The sequence below is a fragment of the Oncorhynchus tshawytscha genome, linkage group LG10, assembly GCF_018296145.1.
Source record: "Oncorhynchus tshawytscha isolate Ot180627B linkage group LG10, Otsh_v2.0, whole genome shotgun sequence".
Taxonomy (NCBI): domain Eukaryota; kingdom Metazoa; phylum Chordata; class Actinopteri; order Salmoniformes; family Salmonidae; genus Oncorhynchus; species Oncorhynchus tshawytscha.
The window spans coordinates 82,883,728-82,906,350 of NC_056438.1; the positions used below are offsets into that span (position 1 = coordinate 82,883,728).

General features: G+C 45.9%; 1 protein-coding gene across 1 annotated transcript in view; it reads left to right on the top strand.

Moving 5' to 3' along the window:
- Positions 1 to 424: 424 nt before the first annotated feature.
- Positions 425 to 22,623, top strand: part of zzz3 (zinc finger, ZZ-type containing 3) — a 50,495-nt gene continuing 28,296 nt past the window's right edge. Inside the window, exons 1-2 of the mRNA XM_042329229.1 lie at positions 425 to 586; positions 13,728 to 15,503. Of these exons, the coding sequence (XP_042185163.1) occupies positions 498 to 586; positions 13,728 to 15,503 (1,865 nt within the window). The 5' untranslated portion in view covers positions 425 to 497. The remainder of the gene's footprint in view (positions 587 to 13,727; positions 15,504 to 22,623) is intronic.

The following is a 22,623-nucleotide window of genomic DNA, read 5'->3' on the forward strand; positions in this document are numbered from 1 at the left end:
GATGTACTGGGCAGTACACATTACCCTCTGTCGTGCCTTGCGGTTAGAGGCCAAGCAGTTGAAAAACCAGGCAGTGAAGCAACCAGTCAGGTTGCTCTTTTCAGTCTCCAGAGGGGGGAGGGTGTTATGATCAAAGTACATTTTGTATGGAAATGTATGTTTCATTCAATTGTGGACCAAAACTTGGTTGTCTATCATTACATGTCATGTTTAGCACCTAATAAGAGCATCTCATCAAATAAGATTCTGAACTACTAATTTCATTATAAGGGACCCTTTATTTCTAGGTTATAAGAAAGTGTCATTTTTTAAAATGATTATCAAATGTGCATGTGGCAACAACATTTTACGATGATAGATCCAATGTTTGGCTCAGATGTGAGATGGCATCGGGGGCACCGGGCCACACACTTTTTTTTGGGGCACCAGCCGTTGTTTGGCCCGTAGACCTACCTACTGTTCTCCCTGCAACAGCAAAAATGTAGTGTTGCATTTTGATGAGCGCCGCCAGTCGTGGAACTCTGCAGCACACACACACACACACACACACACACACGGTGTGCAGCAAACGATTTGCGGAAGTGAGGTGAGTAATTCTCTAACTAGCTTCATGAAACCATTTTTCAATAAACGATTAATCGGTCGCAATCAAGTGTGATCAGAAGTGAAGCATAAACTTATGTACTCTACATGTTTTTTTAATCAAGTCAACCAATAGAGGCCGTTATGCAGGAGATTTGCTTTAGGAAAGTTGCTGCACCGAACAATCGGCTACTAGCCGCTGTTAGCAAAGCAGCCTCCCTGCTAGCCAACCACCAATGTTTTAGCTAGCTGTGTATCAACTAAACTTGTTTTTAGTGTTAGCTAGCTTGTCAAATACCTTTTTTTTAAAATTCTGCATATAAACTATTATTCACTAGCTTACCGCTATTTTACGACCCAATATATATATATAGCTCGTGAATTGGCTAGTTATCCGTTGCGCCAATGCAATGTAGCTAACCGCTAGTTAGTTTTATTTCATGTAATAAAACAAAGCTAGCTAGCAAAAATGATTAGCTAGGATTTTTCGTTATTCGGTCACTTAAACTGTTCCAAGTTTAACAGCTTTTCTCAATTCATGTCTTCTAACGGTTTATGGTTAAATAATGAATTGGGGTGCGACCAACCTTGCACATTATGTCCGCTTTACAGTACAGCCTTTTAATGGGTTTGGTTAGCATGTGGGCTAACGGTAGCGGCTACACGTTGCAGCTCATGCTAGCCAGCTAACTTGCTAGTTTGACTTGGTAGAATAGGGCACACTAGCTACCATGGAGTTAGTTTACAAAATATAGTGTCTAAGTGTGCTAACGTATTGGATCTTAGTTCATTGGCTTATTGGACATTCGCGCATCAGTGTTGTGAAACTTTGGGTTCTGCAGGTTGGGGCTCAACCGGGGCTCAACCGGGGCTCTGGCGGTGCCGTTCCAATCCGCGGATTTGGTTTTAGTCTGTCAGGCCAATTGAATGGAGTGATTTGGTCAAGTAAACTACGTGAGATGAGGACGAAGTAAATACTCCAATGTTTACATTGTGAATTAGTGAAGTTTGATTTTAAAAAAACACCTACCTGCGAACAACTCCACCTTGTACTATCAATCAAGAACGCGGTAGTTATCTGCTTTTCTTTCACATGCGTTTTGTTGTTGTGACTATTTGTTTACACGATTTTAAAACACACAAAACATCTATATTGAAGAATACCAACATGACTGTGAATTGTTGCGGGGGGCCGAATACAAAAAGCAAGTGTCTGCTCAGCTAGTTGAAACACGTGTCAATTTAAAGTTCATATCATGCAACACGCGTCCTTGGCAGGAAGTAACTTACTCTTGACGTGTTCGACTGAAGTTAACACCTCTTTGGTCCCTGTTCAAAAATAGTGCACTATATTGTGAATAGGGTGCCAGAGGAGAGGTAGGCAAGGTGCATCCTCTAAACTTCAGTAATAGGAGTTGCGTGTTTATTTCACAACCTTTGTAACCAGAAAATAAACGGTTTACTCACTATGGCATGTTCAAAGTTAGTTCCTCTAGTCATATATACAGTGGGGAGAACAAGTATTTGATAACCTGCAAAATCGGCAGTGTATCAAATACTTGTTCTCCCCACTGTATATAGTTGAACTAGTTTATTACATTCACAATGCCTCTTCCTGAATGAGTCCACTCCGTGTCTGAAATCATGAATTTTGTCCAGGGCTCGTAGGCAGTTGAATACCTATTGTTAAATCAAGGTGAACCAGTCGGCATGTACAGTAGAGTGTCACAATAGACAACGCCCCCGTCTGCCTGTGTGTTCTCCATCTGTCTTTCCCTTCCTTGGTTTCTACATAGTTAGGTCACATTACTTCTTTGTTGGAGTGGTGTTTGGAGGGCACTATGACAGTATTACTCACTATTTTTTTGCAAGGTGTACTTTTGGTTGATACAATTTTATTTAACCTTAACTGACTTGACTAGTTAAATAAAGAACAAGGCCTCCTGCGGGGGCTGGGAGCAACACATGACAACACAGCATGGTAGCAACACATGACAACACAGCATGGTAGCAACACATGACAACACAGCATGGTAGCAACACATGACAACACAGCATGGTAGGAACACATGACAACACAGCATGGCAACAACACATGACAACACAGCATGGCAACAACACATGACAACACAGCATGGTAGCAACACAGCATGGTAGCAACACAGCATGACAGCAACACACGACAACACAGCATGGCAGCAACACATGACAACACAGCATGGCAGCAACACATGACAACACAGCATGGCAGCAACACATGACAACACAGCATGGTAGCAACACAGCATGGTAGGAACACATGACAACACAGCATGGTAGGAACACATGACAAGACATCAAGGCAGCAACACATGACAACACAGCATGGTAGCAACACATGACAACACAGCATGGTAGCAACACATGACAACACAGCATGGTAGGAACACATGACAACACAGCATGGCAGCAACACATGACAACACAGCATGGCAGCAACACATGACAACACAGCATGGCAGCAACACATGACAACACAGCATGGCAGCAACACATGACAACATAGCATGGTAGCAACACAGCATGGTAGGAACACATGACAACACAGCATGGTAGGAACACATGACAAGACATCAAGGCAGCAACACATGACAACACAGCATGGTAGCAACACATGACAACAGCATGGTAGCAACACATGACAACACAGCATGGTAGCAACACAACATGGCAGCAACACACGGCAACACAGCATGGCAGCAACACATGACAACACAGCATGGTAGCAACACATGACAACAGCATGGTAGCAACACAGCATGGTAGGAACACATGACAACACAGCATGGTAGGAACACATGACAACAGCATGGTAGCAACACAGCATGGTAGGAACACATGACAACACAGCATGGTAGGAACACATGACAAGACATCAAGGCAGCAACACATGACAACACAGCATGGTAGGAACACATGACAACACAGCATGGTAGGAACACATGACAAGACATCAAGGCAGCAACACATGACAACAGCATGGCAGCAACACATGACAACACAGCATGGCAGCAACACAACATGGCAGCATAAAACAGGGTACAAACATTATTGGGCACCGACAAAAGCACAAAGGCCAAGAAGGTAGAGACAACAATGCATCACGCATATTATGAATGATCAACTGATAGCAAATTCAGAGCAATAGAGCACATGCAGTTGATTTGATGTACAGCACATCATAAATATATACATACACACATCAAATAGGCTACATCACATGTAAACGACCCATATTAAGGGTTACCTCAGTAGATGAATGAACGAAAATGTTCCCTCTGCTTCTTGACTGAATTCATTCTAAATGTATAGTCTGTTGTTGCTATCCTTGTGATGCAATCCAGGTGTGCATTGGTCAGTCTGTGAATCAAAAACAGAGAAACAATGTTCATTGTTGAAAATGATGTCTTGTGTCGTTGACTATCATTAACCTCACCAGGGTATGTGGGACGGTAGCGTCCCACCTCGTCAACAGCCAGTGAAACTGCAGGGCGCCAAATTCAAAACAACAGCAATCCCATACTTTACTTGTTGTAAATCCAGCCACAGTGTTCGATATCAAAAAGGCTTTACGACGAAAGCAAACCAAACGATTATGTTAGGTCAGAGCCAAGTCACAGAAAAACACAGCCATTTTTCCAGCCAAAGAGAGGAGTCACAAAAAGCAGAATTAGAGAAAATTAATCACTAACCTTTGATGATCTTCATCAGATGACACTCATAGGACTTCATGTTACACAATACATGTATGTTTTGTTCGGTAAATTTCATATTTATATCCAAAAATCTCAGTTTACATTGGTGTGTTACGTTCAGTATTTCCAAAACATCCAGTGATTTTGCAGAGAACCACATCCATTTACAGAAATACTCATAATGAACATTGCTAAAAGATACAACTGTTAAGCATGGAATTATAGATCCACTTCTCCTTAATGCAACCGCTGTGTCAGATCTTTAAAAAACTTTACGGAAAAAGCACACCATGCAATAATCTGAGTACAGCGCTCAGACAACAAAACAAGCCATACAGATATCCGCCATGTTGTGGAGTCAACAGAAGTCAGAAATAGCATTCTAAATATTCACTTACCTTTGATCTTCATCAGAATGCACTCCCATGAATCCCAGTTCCATAATAAATGTTTGATTTGTTTGATAAAGTCCATCGTTTTATGTCCAAATACCTCCTTTTTGTTTGCGCGTTTAGTACACAATCCAAACTCACGAGGCGCGAGCACTAGGTCCAGATGAAAGTTCAGACGTGTTATTAGATCGGATGCGTTTACCAGACTAAAGTATTTAAACAGCTGCAGTGTGAATAATTGTTCTTTAGTTTTATAGAGCATTCTCTGACTTAATGTACATTTTGTAGGAAGTGGGTTTTATACATTTCTGAGAAAAGGGCATCCATGACGCCTAATGTGATGTCTTGGCTCACGTGGGTGTGGCCACTGACTAGTTAACTTTTATACCTAAACAAGTATCTCGTTTAGAAGGTCAACATTACATCTTCTCACAAATAGTTTCAAATTCAATCATATATTTTACCCAACATTCAGGTAGAAAACTAATAACTGGGGAATGTACCTTTCCAGAGATATCGTTATCCTGTTCTACTGCTGATGTCACAAAATAAAACGACTGCGACAGGATTGTTCTTTAAATACCCACAGACCATTCCCACATTCTCAAAAATAGAAATATTGTTTAATTCTCTAATTTTGGGGATTAGGAGTTTTGGCAAGAGAAGCTCTTTGTTCTCTGAGGTTTCTTTCCCCTCTAACCTGTCAAACCCAACATTTCTACATGGTATTTATGACCTGAGGTAATAAAACCTGTTTTGGGAGAGGGGGGTGATATACACCCAAAAGGGCCGCGTTGTGACAGTTGTTTCACATGTATACGTCCTGTCAAAAAATGTCACCTTTTGCACACGCTGCTTCAGAAGTGGATACTCTGTGTCTGACACAAGGCCCCAGAAATGGGTAACACCTGATCTTAGTTCACCTTGCAATTTGCCTGCAGCTCTACTATCTCACTGTCTATTCCAGCACGGTCAGGACAGAGGGCTGTGATGACTAGGGGGTCAGAGATGACACTATTTCACTCTCTATTCCAGCACGGTCAGGACAGAGGGCTGTGATGACTGGGGGGTCAGAGATGACACTATTTCACTCTCTATTCCAGCACGGTCAGGACAGAGGGCTGTGATGACACTGGCACATGAAAGGGGGTCTCATTGAAGTTGAAAAACTCCTTGTACTCCATAATATCCTTGAATCTTGACTCAAACTCCCAACTTAAACTCTTCCAACACACATGCATCATAGCTAAAACGTTGCAGGATGACTGGGTTGGCTGCTCTGAGTGTTGGTAAATTAACAAACTGTCAGGTATGAACAGTGTGGTGGTTTTATTTTGAAATGCTGTGACCACACGCAGCATTTTGCCTGTAGTTTTATCTTTCCCTTGGAGCTGAATATTCACTGTGTTCAGGTGGCAGGTGATGTCAGTTAAAGAGCCAGCTTTAATATCCACTGTGGATCCTCCGGCTCTGACTCCTCTCTCTCCCCTGGCTGTGAATCCTCCAGCTCTGACTCCTCTCTCTCCCCTGGCTGTGAATCCTCCAGCTCTGACTCCTCTCTCTCCCTGACTGTGGATCCTCCGGCTCTGACTCCTCTCTCCCCCTGGCTGTGGATCCTCCGGCTCTGACTCCTCTCTCTCCCCTGGCTGTGAATCCTCCAGCTCTGACTCCTCTCTCTCCCTGACTGTGGATCCTCCGGCTCTGACTCCTCTCTCTCCCCTGGCTGTGAATCCTCCAGCTCTGACTCCTCTCTCATTATGTCAGTAATCAAATCAGATGGTAATGGTCACATACACATGGTTAGCAGATGTTATTGGTCACATACACATGGTTAGCAGATGTTATTGGTCACATACACATGGTTAGCAGATGTTATTGGTCACATACACATGGTTAGCAGATGTTGTTGGTCACATACACATGGTTAGCAGATGTTATTGGTCACATGGTTGGCAGTTGTTATTGGTCACATGGTTGGCAGATGTTATTGGTCACATACACATGGTTAGCAGATGTTATTGGTCACATGGTTGGCAGATGTTGTTGGTCACATACACATGGTTAGCAGATGTTATTGGTCACATGGTTGGCAGATGTTGTTGGTCACATACACATGGTTAGTAGATGGTAATGGTCACATACACATGGTTAGCAGATGTTATTGGTCACATACACACGGTTAGCAGATGTTATTGGTCACATGGTTAGCAGATGTTATTGGTCACATGGTTAGCAGATGTTATTGGTCACATACACATGGTTTGCGCCTTCTTCATCACACTGTCTGTGTGGGTGGACCAATTCAGTTTGTTGTTGATGTGTACGCCGAGGAACTTAACTTTCCACCTTCTCCACTACTGTCCTGTTTCCTGAAGTCCACAATCATCTCCTTAGTTTTGTTGACGGTTGAGTGTGAGGTTATTTTCCTGACACCACACTCCGAGGGCCCTCACCTACTCCCTGTAGGCCGTCTCGTTGTTGTTGGTAATCAAGCATCTCACTGTAGTGTCGTCTGCGAACTTGATGATTTGAGTTGGAGGCGTGCTTGGCCACGCAGTCGTGGGTGAACAGGGAGTACAGGAGAGGGCTGAGAACGCACCCTTGTGGGGCCCCAGTGTTGAGGATCAGCGGGGGTGGAGATGCTGTTTCCTACCTTCACCACCTGGGGGCGGCAGGGGGTGGTCAGGAAGTCCAGGACCCAGTTGCACAGGGTGGGGTTCAGACCCAGGGCCTCGAGCTTAATGATGAGCTTGGAGGGTACTATGGTGTTGAATGCTGAGCTGTAGTCAATGCACAGCATTCTTACATAGGTATTCCTCTTGTCCAGATGGGGTAGGGCAGTGTGATGGCGATTGCATCGTCTGTGGATCTATTGGGGCGGTAAACAAATTGGAGTGGGTCTAGGGTGTCAGGTAGGGTGGAGGTGATATGGTCTTTGACTAGTCTCTCAAAACACTTCATGATGACGGAAGTGAGTGCTACAGGGCGATAGTCATTTAGTTCAGTTACAGCCCACCAGTTACAGCCCACCAGTTAGTCCTTTCACCACCGTCTCAGATCAGTTTTTACACTCAGGTATCTCTGATAAGATCTGCAATGAAGGTCGGACAAACATCCGTTTTGTTGGGCAGGAGGAAGTGGCCGTAGTTAGAGATCCCTTGATACCAGTCTACATCTCCCTGTCAAACACAGCCTTATTTGTCTCGTCCTAGTTCTGGGGACTCACAGGGGTGCAAATTTGAGTGTTTGCCTTAGCACTGCACACCAGATTACACCCATCTGTTAATTATTGTCTAGGCAAAAAAAAGTTACACTGAACAAAAAATATAACGCAACATAACAAGTGTTGGTCTCGTGTTACATGAGCTGAAATAAAAGATCCCAGGAATGTTACAGACAAAAAGATGATTTTTCTAAATTCTGTGCACAAATTTGTTAACATCCCTGTTAGTGAGCATTTCTCTGCCAAGATAATCCATCCACCTGTAAGGAGGATGGATTATCAAGAAGCTGATTAAACAGCATGATCATTACACAGGTGCACCTTGTGCTGGGGACAATAAAAGGCCATTCTAAAATGTGCAGTTTTGTCACACAACACCATAGATGTCTCAAGTTTTAAGGAAGTGTTCAGTTGGCATGCTGACTGCAGGAATGTCCATCAGAGGGCACTATGAGGCCCTATTGCCAGACAATTGAATGTTAGTTTATCTACCATAAGCCGCCTCCATCGTCGTTTTAGACGGTGGTTTCAACTGTACCTTCGATGGACGCTGGCACGCTGCAGAAGGGTGCTTTTCACGGAGGAATCCTGGTTTCAACTGTACCGGGCAGAAGGCTGAGAACGCGTATGGCGTCTAGTGGATTAGCAGTTTGCCGACGTCAACGTGGTGAACAGAGTGCCCCATGGTGGGGTTATGGTATTGCATTTTATTGATGACAATTTGAATGCACAGAGATACTGTGATGAGATCCTGAGGCCCATCGCCGTGCCATTCATCCACCTCCATCACCTCATGTTTCAGTATGATAATGCACAGCCCCATGTCGCAAGGATCTGTACACAATTCCTGGAAGCTGAAAATGTCCCAGTTCTTCCATGGCCTGCATACTCACCAGACATGTCACCCATTGAGCATGTTTGGGATGCTCCGGATCAACTTGAACTACAATGTGTTCCTGTTCCCGTCAATATCCAGCAACTTCACACAGCCATTGAAGAGGAGTGGGACAACATTCCACAGGCCACAATCATAAGCCAAACCTGATCAACTACAGTGCTTCGAAAAGTATTCAGACCCCTTGACTTTTCCCACATTTTTTACAGCCTTTATGTAAAAAAAATCCTCATCAATCTACACACAATTCCCCATAATGACAAAGTGAAAACACGTTTTTAGAAATGTTTACAAAAAAATAAAATAAACTTAAATACCTTATTTACATAAGTATTCAAACCCTTTGCTATGAGACTCGAAATTGAGCTCAGGTGCATCCTGTTTCCGTTGATCATTCCTGAGATGTTACTACAACTTGATTGGAGTCCACCTGTGGTAAATTCAATTGATTGGACATGATTTGGAAAGGCACACACCTGTCTATATAAGGTCCCACAGTTGACAGTGCATGTCAGAGCAAAAACCAAGCCATGAGGTCGAAGGAATTGTCAGTAGAGCTCAGAGACAGGATTGTGTCGAGGCACAGATCTGGGGAAAGGTACCAAAACATTTCTGCAGCATTGAAGGTCCCCAAGAACACAGTGGCCTCCATCATTCTTAAATAGATGATGTTTGGATCCACCAAGACTCTTCCTAGAGCTGGCTGCTCGGCCAAACTGAGCAATCGGAGAAGGGCCTTGGTCAGGGAGGTGACCAAGAACCCAATGTTCACACTGATAAAGCTCCAGAGATCCTCTGTGGAGAAAAGAGAACATTCCAGAAGCCACTCCTCAGTAAAATGCACATGACAGCCTGCTTGGAGTTTGCCAGAAGGCACCTAAAGAACTCTCAGACCACGAGAAACAAGATTCTCTGGTCTAATAAAACTGAGATTGAACTCTTTGGCCTAAATGCCAAGCGTTACGTCTGGAGGAAACCTGGCACCATGCCTACAGTGAAGCATGGTGGTGGCAGCATCACGTCTGGAGGAAACCTGGCGCCATCCTTACATTGAAGCATTGTGGTGGCAGCATCATAATGTGGGGATGTTTTTCAGGGACTGGGAGACTAGTCAGGATCGAGGGAAAGATGAACGGAGTAAAGTACAGAGAGATTAGTACTCAAAACCTGCTCCAGAGTGCTCAGGACCTCAGACTGGGGCGAAGGTTCACCTTTCAACAGGACAACAACCCTAAACATACAGCCAAGATGACACAGGAGTGGCTTCGTGACAAGTCTTTGAATGTCCTTGAGTGGCCCAGCCAGACCCAGCACTTGAGCCTGATCGAACATCTCTGGAGAGACCTGAAAATAGCTGTGCAGTGACTCCCCTTCCAACCTGACAGAGGATCTGCAGAGAAGAATGGGAGAAACTCCTCAAGTACACGTGTGCCAAGCTTGTAGCGTCATACCCAAGAAGACTTGAGGCTGTAATCGTTGCTTCAACAAAGTACTGGGTAATGGGTCTGAATACTTATGTAAATGTGATAGTTGAGTTTTATCTTAACAACTTTGTAAAAATGAACAAAACTGTTTTTGTCTTTGTCATGGGGTACTGTGTGTAGATTGATGAGGGGAAAAACATATTTGTAACTAAATGTGGAAAACATCAAGGGGTGTAAATACTTCCTGAATGCACTGTATGTGTGAAGGAGATGTGTCGTGCTGCATGAGGCAAATGGTGGTCACACCAGATACTGACTGGTTTTCCCTACCCACGTTACCTACCTCTTTTCTTAAGGTGTCTTTTGAACAACATTTGCATATCTGTATTCTAGTCATGTGACATCCATATATTAGGGCTTAATTTATTTATTTAAATTGACTGATTTTCATTAAATGAACTGTAACTCAGTAAAATCCTTGAAATTGTTGCTTGTTGTGTTTTATGTTTTTGTTCAGTGTAAATTATAATCTGTAACATTGCCTCAAGGGAGGATTTAGTGTAAATTATAATCTAACACTGCCTCAAGGGAGGATTTAGTGTAAATTATAATCTAACACTGCCTCAAGGGAGGATTTAGTGTAAATTATAATCTAACACTGCCTCAAGGGAGGATTTAGTGTAAATTATAATCTAACACTGCCTCAAGGGAGGATTTAGTGTAAATTATAATCTAACACTGCCTCAAGGGAGGGCTCAAATCTTGGCAGATTAGCATGTTGTTGATGTCTGTAAACAGGAAGTCACCCCACAGGGTATCATTACGTCATAGATTCGCTCTTGGGTTGGTGGTTATGCTGTGTTGCTTTGTGCACAAGAGATCCTATTAAATTACTACATGTAATTCTATGGTTTTGTCTAATAAATGACCATGTGTAACTTTTTGGGCGACCCGACCAAATTCACATAGAAATGTTGTTTTTATATTTTTAAACCTGTTGTATTCCCGTTCTTAAGTTTAGTTTTTCGTCTTTTACTTTAGGTTTTGTACACAAGCTTCAAACAGCTGAAAATACTATATTTGTGGTCATGGAAAAGAAATTTCAGTGGTTTAGATGTTCAATGATTCTCAGTGGTTTAGATGTTCAATGATTCTCAGTGGTTTAGATGTTCAATGATTCTCAGTGGTTTAGATGGTTCAATGATTCTCAGTGGTTTAGATGGTTCAATGATTCTCTGTGGTTTAGATGTTCAATGATTCTCAGTGGTTTAAATGGTTCAATGATTCTCAGTGGTACAATGATTCTCAGTGGTTTAGATGGTTCAATGATTCTCAGTGGTTTAGATGGTTCAATGATTCTCAGTGGTTCAATTATCCTCTCAGTGGTTTAGATGGTTCAATGATTCTCAGTGGTTCAATTATCCTCTCAGTGGTTTAGATGGTACAATTATCCTCTCAGTGGTTTAGATGGTACAATTATCCTCTCAGTGGTTTAGATGGTACAATGATTCTCTCAGTGGTTTAGAAGGTTTTATGATTCTTGCTGGTTTAGATGGTTCAACGATTCTCTCTGGGGTTTAGATGGTTCAACGATTCTCTCTGGGGTTTAGATGGTTCAACGATTCTCTCTGTGGTTTAGATGGTTCAACGATTCTCAGCATTGCTTGTTTTGTCACAAACTGAAATTAGGCGAACTATTAGAATTTCTATATTAAATGTGTATGTATATATTTTGCACTTTTAAATGACGGTCATTCTATGGTTTTCTCTTTGAAATTGTTAATATTTTTATTCAGGGTACTATGCGAATCCCAGGTCTTGACCAGAGATTAGGGTTGTCCCAAATACCACCCTATTCCCTACATAGTGCACTACTTTAGACCAGGCACCTATGGAACCCTATTCCCTATATAGTGCACTACTTTAGACCAGAGTCCTATGGAACCCTATTCCCTACATAGTGCACTACTTTAGACCAGGCACCTATGGAACCCTATTCCCTACATAGTGCACTACTTTAGACCAGAGTCCTATGGAACCCTATTCCCTATATAGTGCACTACTTTAGACCAGAGTCCTATGGAACCCTATTCCCTATATAGTGCACTACTTTAGACCAGCGCCCCATGGAACCCTATTCCCTATATAGTGCACTACTTTAGACCAGAGTCCTATAGAACCCTATTCCCTATATAGTGCACTACTTTAGACCAGAGCCCTATAGAACCCTATTCCCTATATAGTGCACTACTTTAGACCAGAGCCCTATGGAACCCTATTCCCTACATAGTGCACTACTTTAGACCAGAGCCCTATAGAACCCTATTCCCTATATAGTGCACTACTTTAGACCAGTGTCCTATAGAACCCTATTCCCTATATAGTGCACTACTTTAGACCAGAGCCCTATGGAACCCTATTCCCTATATAGTGCACTACTTTAGACCAGCGCCCCATGGAACCCTATTCCCTATATAGTGCACTACTTTAGACCAGAGTCCTATAGAACCCTATTCCCTATATAGTGCACTACTTTAGACCAGAGTCCTATAGAACCCTATTCCCTATATAGTGCACTACTTTAGACCAGAGCCCTATAGAACCCTATTCCCTATATAGTGCACTACTTTAGACCAGAGTCCTATAGAACCCTATTCCCTATATAGTGCACTACTTTAGACCAGAGCCCGATGGCCCTTTTTACAAATGTAAAAGAGGGCACTACATAGGGAATAGGGTGCCATTTGTGACGGAGACTTGTACTGCAGTCTCCTTCAATCCACAGACAGACACAGAACACACAGCCGGAGCATCAAAGCCGGGCTGACGTTTTGTCCAGCCGTTCTTTTGATCCAGCACTAGATGAAAGCTCCTGTCAGCCCGTCAGAATTTCCCAACACGCAGTCTGATTGGTTCATTAGACTCATTGTCGACATAGAAGCAGGATTTCCCAACACGCAGTCTGATTGGTTCATTAGACTCATTATCGACATAGAAGCAGGATTTCCCAGCAGGCAGTCTGATTGGTTCATTAGACTCATTGTCGACATAGAAGCAGGATTTCCCAGCAGGCAGTCTGATTGGTTCATTAGACTCATTGTCGACATAGAAGCAGGATTTCCCAACACGCAGTCTGATTGGTTCATTAGACTCATTGTCGACATAGAAGCAGGATTTCCCTACAGGCAGTCTGATTGGTTCATTAACCTCATTGTCGACATAGAAGCAGGATTTCCCAACACGCAGTCTGATTGGTTCATTAGACTCATTGTCGACATAGAAGCAGGATTTCCCTACAGGAGGTGCTGTGTGTTTTGCTTATGAAGATGCTACTCTCTTAAGTCAGTTTCCTGTACGACTTAAGCCTAGGTGAATAATGTGAAGCCTTATGTATCCCTTATGAAGCCTAATGTATCCCTTATGAAGCCTAATGTATCCTCGCTTTACAAAGCCTTATAACCCCTCTGTCTCCTCCAGGTACCCCATTCTGCAGCAGGTGACTGAGCAGCACAATGAGACGTCAGTAGTCCCCCTCCGTAGCATGGCCACGTCACGTTCCTCACGCGTCACAAGGTCATCAGTCGGGCTCAATGGATTGGACGAGAACTTCTGTGGACGAACCCTCAGGAACCGCAGCATCGCCCAGCCGGAGGAGGTTCAGGGGTCACCGCTCCCCGGCAGCAGGGCTCCCCGCTCCCCCAAGAAGAGACAGGACGCCCAGGCTGGGAGCTCAGAGAAGCCTGGGGGTCACCAGGGAAAGGTAACCCACCACAAGGCCTCCTCAGTGGACAGGGAGACATGGCCGAGCCCCAGGAAGAGGGGACTGTCCTGCTCAGAGAGTGATGGGTGTGGGGGTTTGGACCAGGCTGAGAACTGTGAGGGGAGGGGGAAGGAGACGTCGGGGGCTGGTGGGAGAGATGCTTCTCTGCTCCTCAAAAGGGCCAAACGGTGTTCCCGTCATGGGGAGGCGCAGGGCCCCGAGGACGACCCCTCTTCTGCACCCGCCAAACCTGACATCCCCCCATCCTCCTGCACCCCCCCAGCGACTGTCAAGGAGAACAGTGAAGAGGGTGACCCGCTCAACCTAATCTGCATCGCACCCTCTTCCTCTTCTCCACAGAACCTCAACAAAGAGGAAGGTGAGGAGGAGGAGGAGGAGGAGGACAGCGGCGGCCATACTCAACAGCCCCTGAACTCCACTTCCCATAATCCCCCTGTTCCGCCCCAGAACTCGATCTCCCATAAATCCTCTACTGGGCTGGGACAGACCAGCAGTAGCTTTGACGCTCAGACAATCCCCCCGGGTGCCAGCGCTGCCGTTAACACCAGCTGCCCAGGTCCCAGTCCCACACTGCTGAACGGCGGCCAGATGGGGGCGCCCTGCCCCTCGCCCCCAGACCCCATAGTGCCTTGTAGAAACTGTGATCCTGTGCAGGAGGAGGAGGTTAGGGACTCTGGGGAGTATTCTGCTCCTCCTCTGGCCTCCTTTGAAGAGGACTCCTCCACCCCACACCTGTCAGTCAGGGAGGAGGAAGTGGAGTTGGATGTAGTGGGGGACTCGGTGTGTCAGGAGGAGGAAGTGACAGCGACCGAGGAGGAGGAAGAGGAGGAGGAGGAGAGTACCAACGGGAGAAGTAATGGTTGGCCACTGGTGCAGGATGCTGTTGCCACCAGTATCATCAACGTAAACCACAACATCCCAAACAACAACATCAACAACTCAGGAGAATCCACCATGCCTTTGCTAGCCCCCCAGACCCCCTCAGAGACCCCTTCTGTCTCCGGCACTTCGCCCCCGTCCTTCACCCAACCCCACGAACACCAATACACCCTGAGGACTTCGCCCCGGAGAGCTGGGGCCCCCTCGTCCCCCAAACCCTGCTCCCCTCCCAGAGACCCTCTTCGGGACAACGGCCCTCTGAGAGAGGGGGCCTGTCGGAGGCTGGATCTGGACGCTACTCTGGCTACTTCTACCCCTTCTTCAGGTCCCTCCAGCACCCAGGCCAGGGGAGGCTCTCTCCCATCTCTTCCGTCGGTTCCCATGGAGCAGGGAGCCGGTGGGGATGACAGGGACAGGGTAGTAGGGGACGGTCGGGACTACGGGGAGCTCCGAGAAGGCGCCCGGGCAGCCAGTAAGGAGGTTCCGGTAGGAGGAAGCCAGCAGCAGGAGGAGGAGAAGCAGGTGGAGGACGAAGAGGAACCAGATGTGTATTACTTTGAGTCGGACCACCTGGTGCTCAAACACAACAAAGAGTGCGTAGTGGGAGTTCCTGGGATTATATCTACATTATTGTCCTGTCAATTGACAAACTCAATTCCTGAGATTATATCTACAGTGGGGCAAAAAAGTATTTAGTCAGCCACCAGTTGTGCAAGTTCTCCCACTTAAAAAGATGAGAGGCCTGTAATTTTCATCATAGGTACACTTCAACTATGACAGACAAAAAAATATTAAAATCCAGAAAATCAGATTGTAGGATTTTTAATGAATTTATTTGCAAATTATGGTGGAAAATACGTATTTGGTCAATAACAAAAGTTTATCTCAATACTTTGTTATATACCCTTTGTTGGCAATGATAGAGGTCAAATGTTTTCTGTAAGTCTTCACAAGGTTTTCACACACTGTTGCTGGTATTTTGGCCCATTCCTCCATGCAGATCTCCTCTAGAGCAGTGATGTTTTGGGGCTATTGCTGGGCAACACAGACTTTCAACTCCCTCCAAAGATTTTCTATGTGGTTGAGATCTGGAGACTCCAGGACCTTGAAATGCTTCTTACGAAGCCACTCCTTCGTTGCCCGGGTGGTGTGTTTGGGATCATTGTCATGCTGAAAGACCCAGCCACGTTTCATCTTCAATGCCCTTGCTGATGGAAGGAGGCTTTCACTCAAAATCTCACGATACATGGCCCCATTCATTCTTTCCTTTACACGGATCAGCCGTCCTGGTCCCTTTGCAGAAAAACAGCCCCAAAGCATGATGTTTCCACCCCCATGCTTCACAGTAGGTATGGTGTTCTTTGGATGCAACTCAGCATTCTTTGTCCTCCAAACACGACGAGTTGATTAATACAGGTAATGAGTGGAGGACATAGGAGCCTCTTAAAGAAGTTACAGGTCTGTGAGAGCCAGAAATCGTGCTTGTTTGTTGGTGACCAAATACTTATTTTCCACCATCATTTGCAAATCAATTCATTAAAAATCCTACAATGTGATTTTCTGGATTTTTTTTCTCATTTTGTCTGTCATTGTTGAATTGTACCTATGATGAAAATTACAGGCCTCTCTCATCTTTTTAAGTGGGAGAACTTGCACAATTGGTGGCTGACTAAATACTTTTTTGCCCCACTGTACATTATAGTCCTGTCAACTGACAATCTCAATTCCTGGGATTTATATCTAGATTATAGTCCTGTCAACTGACAAGCTCAATTCCTGGGGTTATATCTAGATTGCTTCTCTTTTGTACTTGATTGATTAGTTAAGGTAATTGATTAGTTAGGAATTCCCCTCAGCCGGTTGTCTTCATTGATTAGTTAGGAACTCCCCTCATCTGGTTGTCTTCATTGATTAGTTAGGACCTCCCCTCACCTGGTTGACTAGGTCTTCATTGATTAGTTAGGAACTCCCCTCATCTGGTTGTCTTCATTGATTAGTTAGGAACTCCCCTCACCTGGTTGACTAGGTCTTCATTGATTAGTTAGGAACTCCCCTTACCTGGTTGACTAGGTCTTCATTGATTAGTTAGGAACTCCCCTCACCTGGTTGACTAGGTCTTCATTGATTAGTTAGGAACTTCCCTCACCTGGTTGTCTAGGTCTTCATTGATTAGTTAGGACCTCCCCTCACCTGGTTGTCTAGGTCTTTCTTGATTTAGTTAGGAACTCCCCTCACCTGGTTATCTTCATTGATTAGTTAGGAACTCCCCTCACCTGGTTGACTAGGTCTTCATTTGACACCAATTAAATTGAAATCACAGAAACCAGCAGACACGCGGTCCCTCCAGGAACTGAGGTTCAAACCCCATCTTTAGAATCAGCAATGATTGTGGTCAACTCCATAGTACCTGTAAAAAGGTCTTTGGGTCCTGGGTCGTACAGGTCTTTAGGTCCCGGGTCGTACAGGTCTTTGGGTCCCGGGGTCATACAGGTCTTTGGGTCCCGGGTCGTACAGGTCTTTGGGTCATACAGGTCTTTGGGTCCCGGGTCGTACAGGTCTTTGGGTCCGGGGTCGTACAGGTCTTTGGGGTGCAGGGTTGTACAGGTCTTTGGGTGCAGGGTTGTACAGGTCTTTGGGGTGCAGGGTTGTACAGGTCTTTGGGTGCAGCGTTGTACAGGTCTTTGGGTGCAGGGTTGTACAGGTCTTTGGGTCCCGGGTCTTTGGGTCCTGGGTTGTACAGGTCTTTGGGTCCCGGGTTGTAAATGTGTTTGGGTGCAGGGTCGTACAGGTATTTGGGTCCCGGGTCGTACAGGTCTTTGGGTCCCGGGTCGTACAGGTCTTTGTGCCCCGGGTCGTACAGGTCTTTGTGCCCCGGGTCGTACAGGTTTTTGGGTGCAGGGTCGTACAGGTTTTTGGGTGCAGGGTCGTACAGGTTTTTGGGTGCAGGGTCGTACAGGTTTTTGGGTGCAGGGTCGTACAGGTTTTTGGGTGCAGGGTCGTACAGGTCTTTGGATCCCGGGTCGTACAGGTCTTTGTGCCCCGGGTCGTACAGGTTTTTGGGTGCAGGGTCGTACAGGTTTTTGGGTGCAGGGTCGTACAGGTTTTTGGGTGCAGGGTCGTACAGGTTTTTGGGTGCAGGGTCGTACAGGTCTTTGGGTGCAGGGTTGTGAAAGGGTATAATGTAGAAATGGAAAATCCTTTATTTTTATTTTTACAAGGAGCACAAAATGGTAGCACTGTAGAGCTCTGAATGGAAAATGCTGGAAATGTTATTTCCATTGGATTGACTGCAGGTTTCTCCTTCAGTAGATTTTATAGGCTACTACTGTCTGGTGTCTGTTAGTGTAGATGGCTGCTGCCGTCACCCCTCAACACACACCAGCATCAGATATTACAACTGGGTCTGTGGTGATAATGGGGGTTAGTGATGACATGGTAGTTGGTCTGTGGTGATGACAGGGCAGTTGGTCTGTGGTGATAATGGGGGTTAGTGATGACAGGGTAGTTGGTCTGTGGTGATAATGGGGGTTAGTGATGACAGGGTAGTTGGTCTGTGGTGATAATGGGGGTTAGTGATGACAGGGTAGTTGGTCTGTGGTGATAATGGGGGTTAGTGATGACATGGTAGTTGGTCTGTGGTGATAATGGGGGTTAGTGATGACAGGGTAATTGGTCTGTGGTGATAATGGGGGTTAGTGATGACATGGTAGTTGGTCTGTGGTGATGACATGGCAGTTGGTCTGTGGTGATAATGGGGGTTAGTGATGACAGGGTAGTTGGTCTGTGGTGATAATGGGGGTTAGTGATGACAGGGTAGTTGGTCTGTGGTGATAATGGGGGTTAGTGATGACATGGTAGTTGGTCTGTGGTGATAATGGGGGTTAGTGATGACAGGGTAGTTGGTCTGTGGTGATAATGGGGGTTAGTGATGACATGGTAGTTGGTCTGTGGTTATGACATGGTAGTTGGTCTGTGGTGATGACAGGGCAGTTGGTCTGTGGTGATAATGGGTGTTAGTGATGACAGGGTAGTTGGTCTGTGGTGATAATGGGGGTTAGTGATGCCATGGTAGTTGGTCTGTGGTGATGACATGGTAGTTGGTCTGTGGTGATGACAGGGCAGTTGGTCTGTGGTGATAATGGGGGTTAGTGATGACAGGGTAGTTGGTCTGTGGTGATAATGGGGGTTAGTGATGACAGGGTAGTTGGTCTGTGGTGATAATGGGGGTTAGTGATGACATGGTAGTTGGTCTGTGGTGATGACAGGGAAGTTGGTCTGTGGTGGTAGTGGGTGGTTAGTGATGACAGGGTAGTTGGTCTGTGTTGATAATGGGGGTTAGTGATGACAGGGTAGTTGGTCTGTGGTGATAATGGGGGTTAGTGATGACAGGGTAGTTGGTCTGTGGTGATAATGGGGGTTAGTGATGACAGGGTAGTTGGTCTGTGGTGATAATGGGGGTTAGTAATGACAGGGTAGTTGGTCTGTGGTGGTAGTGGGGGTTAGTGATGACAGGGTAGTTGGTCTGTGGTGGTAGTGGGGGTTAGTGATGACAGGGTAGTTGTTCTGTGGTGGTAATGGTAGTGGGGGTTAGTGATAACAGGGTAGTTGTTCTGTGGTGGTAATGGTAGTGGGGGTTAGTGATGACAGGGTAGTTGGTCTGTGGTGATAATGGGGGTTAGTGATGACATGGTAGTTGGTCTGTGGTGGTAGTGGGTGGTTAGTGATGACAGGGTAGTTGGTCTGTGTTGATAATGGGGGTTAGTGATGACAGGGTAGTTGGTCTGTGGTGATAATGGGGGTTAGTGATGACAGGGTAGTTGGTCTGTGGTGATAATGGGGGTTAGTGATGACAGGGTAGTTGGTCTGTGGTGATAATGGGGGTTAGTGATGACATGGTAGTTGGTCTGTGGTGATAATGGGGGTTAGGGATGACAGGGTAGTTGGTCTGTGGTGATAATGGGGGTTAGTGATGACAGGGTAGTTGGCCTGTGTTGATAATGGGGGTTAGTGATGACAGGGTAGTTGGCCTGTGTTGATAATGGGGGTTAGTGATGACAGGGTAGTTGGTCTGTGGTGATAATGGGGGTTAGAGATGACAGGGTAGTTGGTCTGTGGTGATAATGGGGATTAGTGATGACAGGGTAGTTGGTCTGTGGTGATAATGGGGGTTAGTGATGACAGGGTAGTTGGTCTGTGGTGATAATGGGGGTTAGTGATGACAGGGTAGTTGCTCTGTGGTGATAATGGGGGTTAGTGATGACAGGGTAGTTGGTCTGTGGTAATAATGGGGGTTAGTGATGACAGGGTAGTTGGTCTGTGGTAATAATGGGGGTTAGTGATGACAGGGTAGTTGGTCTGTGGTCATAATGGGGGTTAGTGATGACAGGGTAGTTGGTCTGTGGTGATAATGGGGGTTAGTGATGACAGGGTAGTTGGTCTGTGGTGATAATGGGGGTTAGTGATGACATGGTAGTTGGTCTGTGGTGATGACAGGGCAGTTGGTCTGTGGTGGTAGTGGGGGTTAGTGATGACAGGGTAGTTGGTCTGTGGTGATGACAGGGCAGTTGGTCTGTGGTGATAATGGGGGTTAGTGATGATAGGGTAGTTGGTCTGTGGTGATGACAGGGCAGTTGGTCTGTGGTGATAATGGGGGTTCGTGATGACAGGGCAGTTGGTCTGTGGTGATAATGGGGGTTAGTGATGACAGGGCAGTTGGTCTGTGGTGATAATGGGGGTTAGTGATGACAGGGCAGTTGGTCTGTGGTGATAATGGGGGTTAGTAATGACAGGGTAGTTGGTCTGTGGTGGTAGTGGGGGTTAGTGATGACAGGGTAGTTGGTCTGTGGTGGTAGTGCGGGTTAGTGATGACAGGGTAGTTGTTCTGTGGTGGTAATGGTAGTGGGGGTTAGTGATGACAGGGTAGTTGTTCTGTGGTGGTAATGGTAGTGGGGGTTAGTGATGACAGGGTAGTTGGTCTGTGGTGATAATGGTAGTGGGGGGTTAGTGATGACAGGGTAGTTGGTCTGTGGTCTGTTGGTCCATTCATTTTCCCCATATGAGTGGCTTAACAAACCAGAGCTATCTCATTTTCCCATAGGAGTGGCTGAACAAACCAGAGGTACCTCATCTCTGCGTTTCAGGAGCTCTATTGCCTTTCAATTTCAGGGTGTGACTTTAAATTCCAAGCCAAGACTTGAAAAATCCTAATTGAAAACATCAGTTTTCATATCTTTAATAGGAAAAGGAATAGAAACCCGACCGACTGATTCTAAAACAACCCTCCTATAAAATCCATCCCTGATGGTGCCCAGCTGAGAGTTCAGGCTGAGGGTACCAAGGTTTGGAAAATAGAATTGATCCTTAGGGAGTATCATGTAACATATATTGGTAATATGATTCATGTTGCCAGCTAGAGTGAGATTACTGTGATGAAGAAACCACTGTCGTTAGCTCAGATGAATGCAGTATAGTGCACTACTGGACCTGGTCCAAAGTAGTGCACCGTGTAGGGAATAGGGGGCCGTTTGGGACACAGTCAGGTCCTGTTGGGTTGGGCTGGACTGGGTTGAACTGGGCTGGACTGTGTTGAACTGGGCTGGACTGGGTTGAACTGGGCTGGACTGGGATGAACTGGGTTGGACTGGGATGAACTGGGCTGGACTGGGATGAACTGGGCTGGACTGGGTTGAACTGGGCTGGACTGGTATGAACTGGGCTGGACTGGGTTGAACTGGGATGGACTGGGCTGGACTCGGTTGAACTGGGCTGGACTGGGATGAACTGGGCTGGACTGGGTTGAACTGGGCTGGCAAGGGTTGAACTGGGCTGGACTGGGTTGAACTGGGCTGGACTGGGTTGAACCGGGCTGGACTGGGTTGAACTGGACTGGACTGGGGTTGAACTGGGCTGGACTGGGTTGAACTGAGTTGGGCTGGACTGGGTTGAACTGAGTTGGGCTGGACTGGGTCGAACTGAGTTGGGCTGGACTGGGTCGAACTGAGTTGGGCTGGACTGGGTCGAACTGAGTTGGGCTGGACTGGGTCGTACTGGACTGGACTGGGTTTTAACTGGGCTGGACTGGGTTGAACTGAGTTGGGCTGGACTGGGTTGAACTGAGTTGGGCTGGACTGGGTCGAACTGGGTTGGACTGGACTGGGTTGAACTGAGTTGGGTTGAACTGAGTTGGGCTGGACTGGGTTGAATTGGACTGGGTTGAACTGAGTTGGGTTGGACTGGGTTGAATTGGACTGGGTTACAGGTCTAGGAACAGTGGGTTAACTGGTCTAGAAACAGTGGGTTAACTGGTCTAGAAACAGTGGGTTAACTGGTCTAGAAACAGTGGGTTAACTGGTCTAGGAACAGTGGGTTAACTGGTCTAGGAACAGTGGGTTAACTGGTCTAGGAACAGTGGGTTAACTGGGTTAACTGGCCTAGGAACAGTGGGTTAACTGGCCTAGGAACAGTGGGTTAACTGGCCTAGGAACAGTGGGTTAACTGGTCTAGTGGGTTAACTGGTCTAGGAACAGTGGGTTAACTGGTCTAGTGGGTTAACTGGTCTAGGAACAGTGGCTTAACTGGTCTAGTGGGTTAACTGGTCTAGAAACAGTGGGTTAACTGGTCTAGGAACAGTGGGTTAACTGGTCTAGGAACAGTGGGTTAACTGGTCTAGGAACAGTGGGTTAATTGGCCTAGGAACAGTGGGTTAACTGGCCT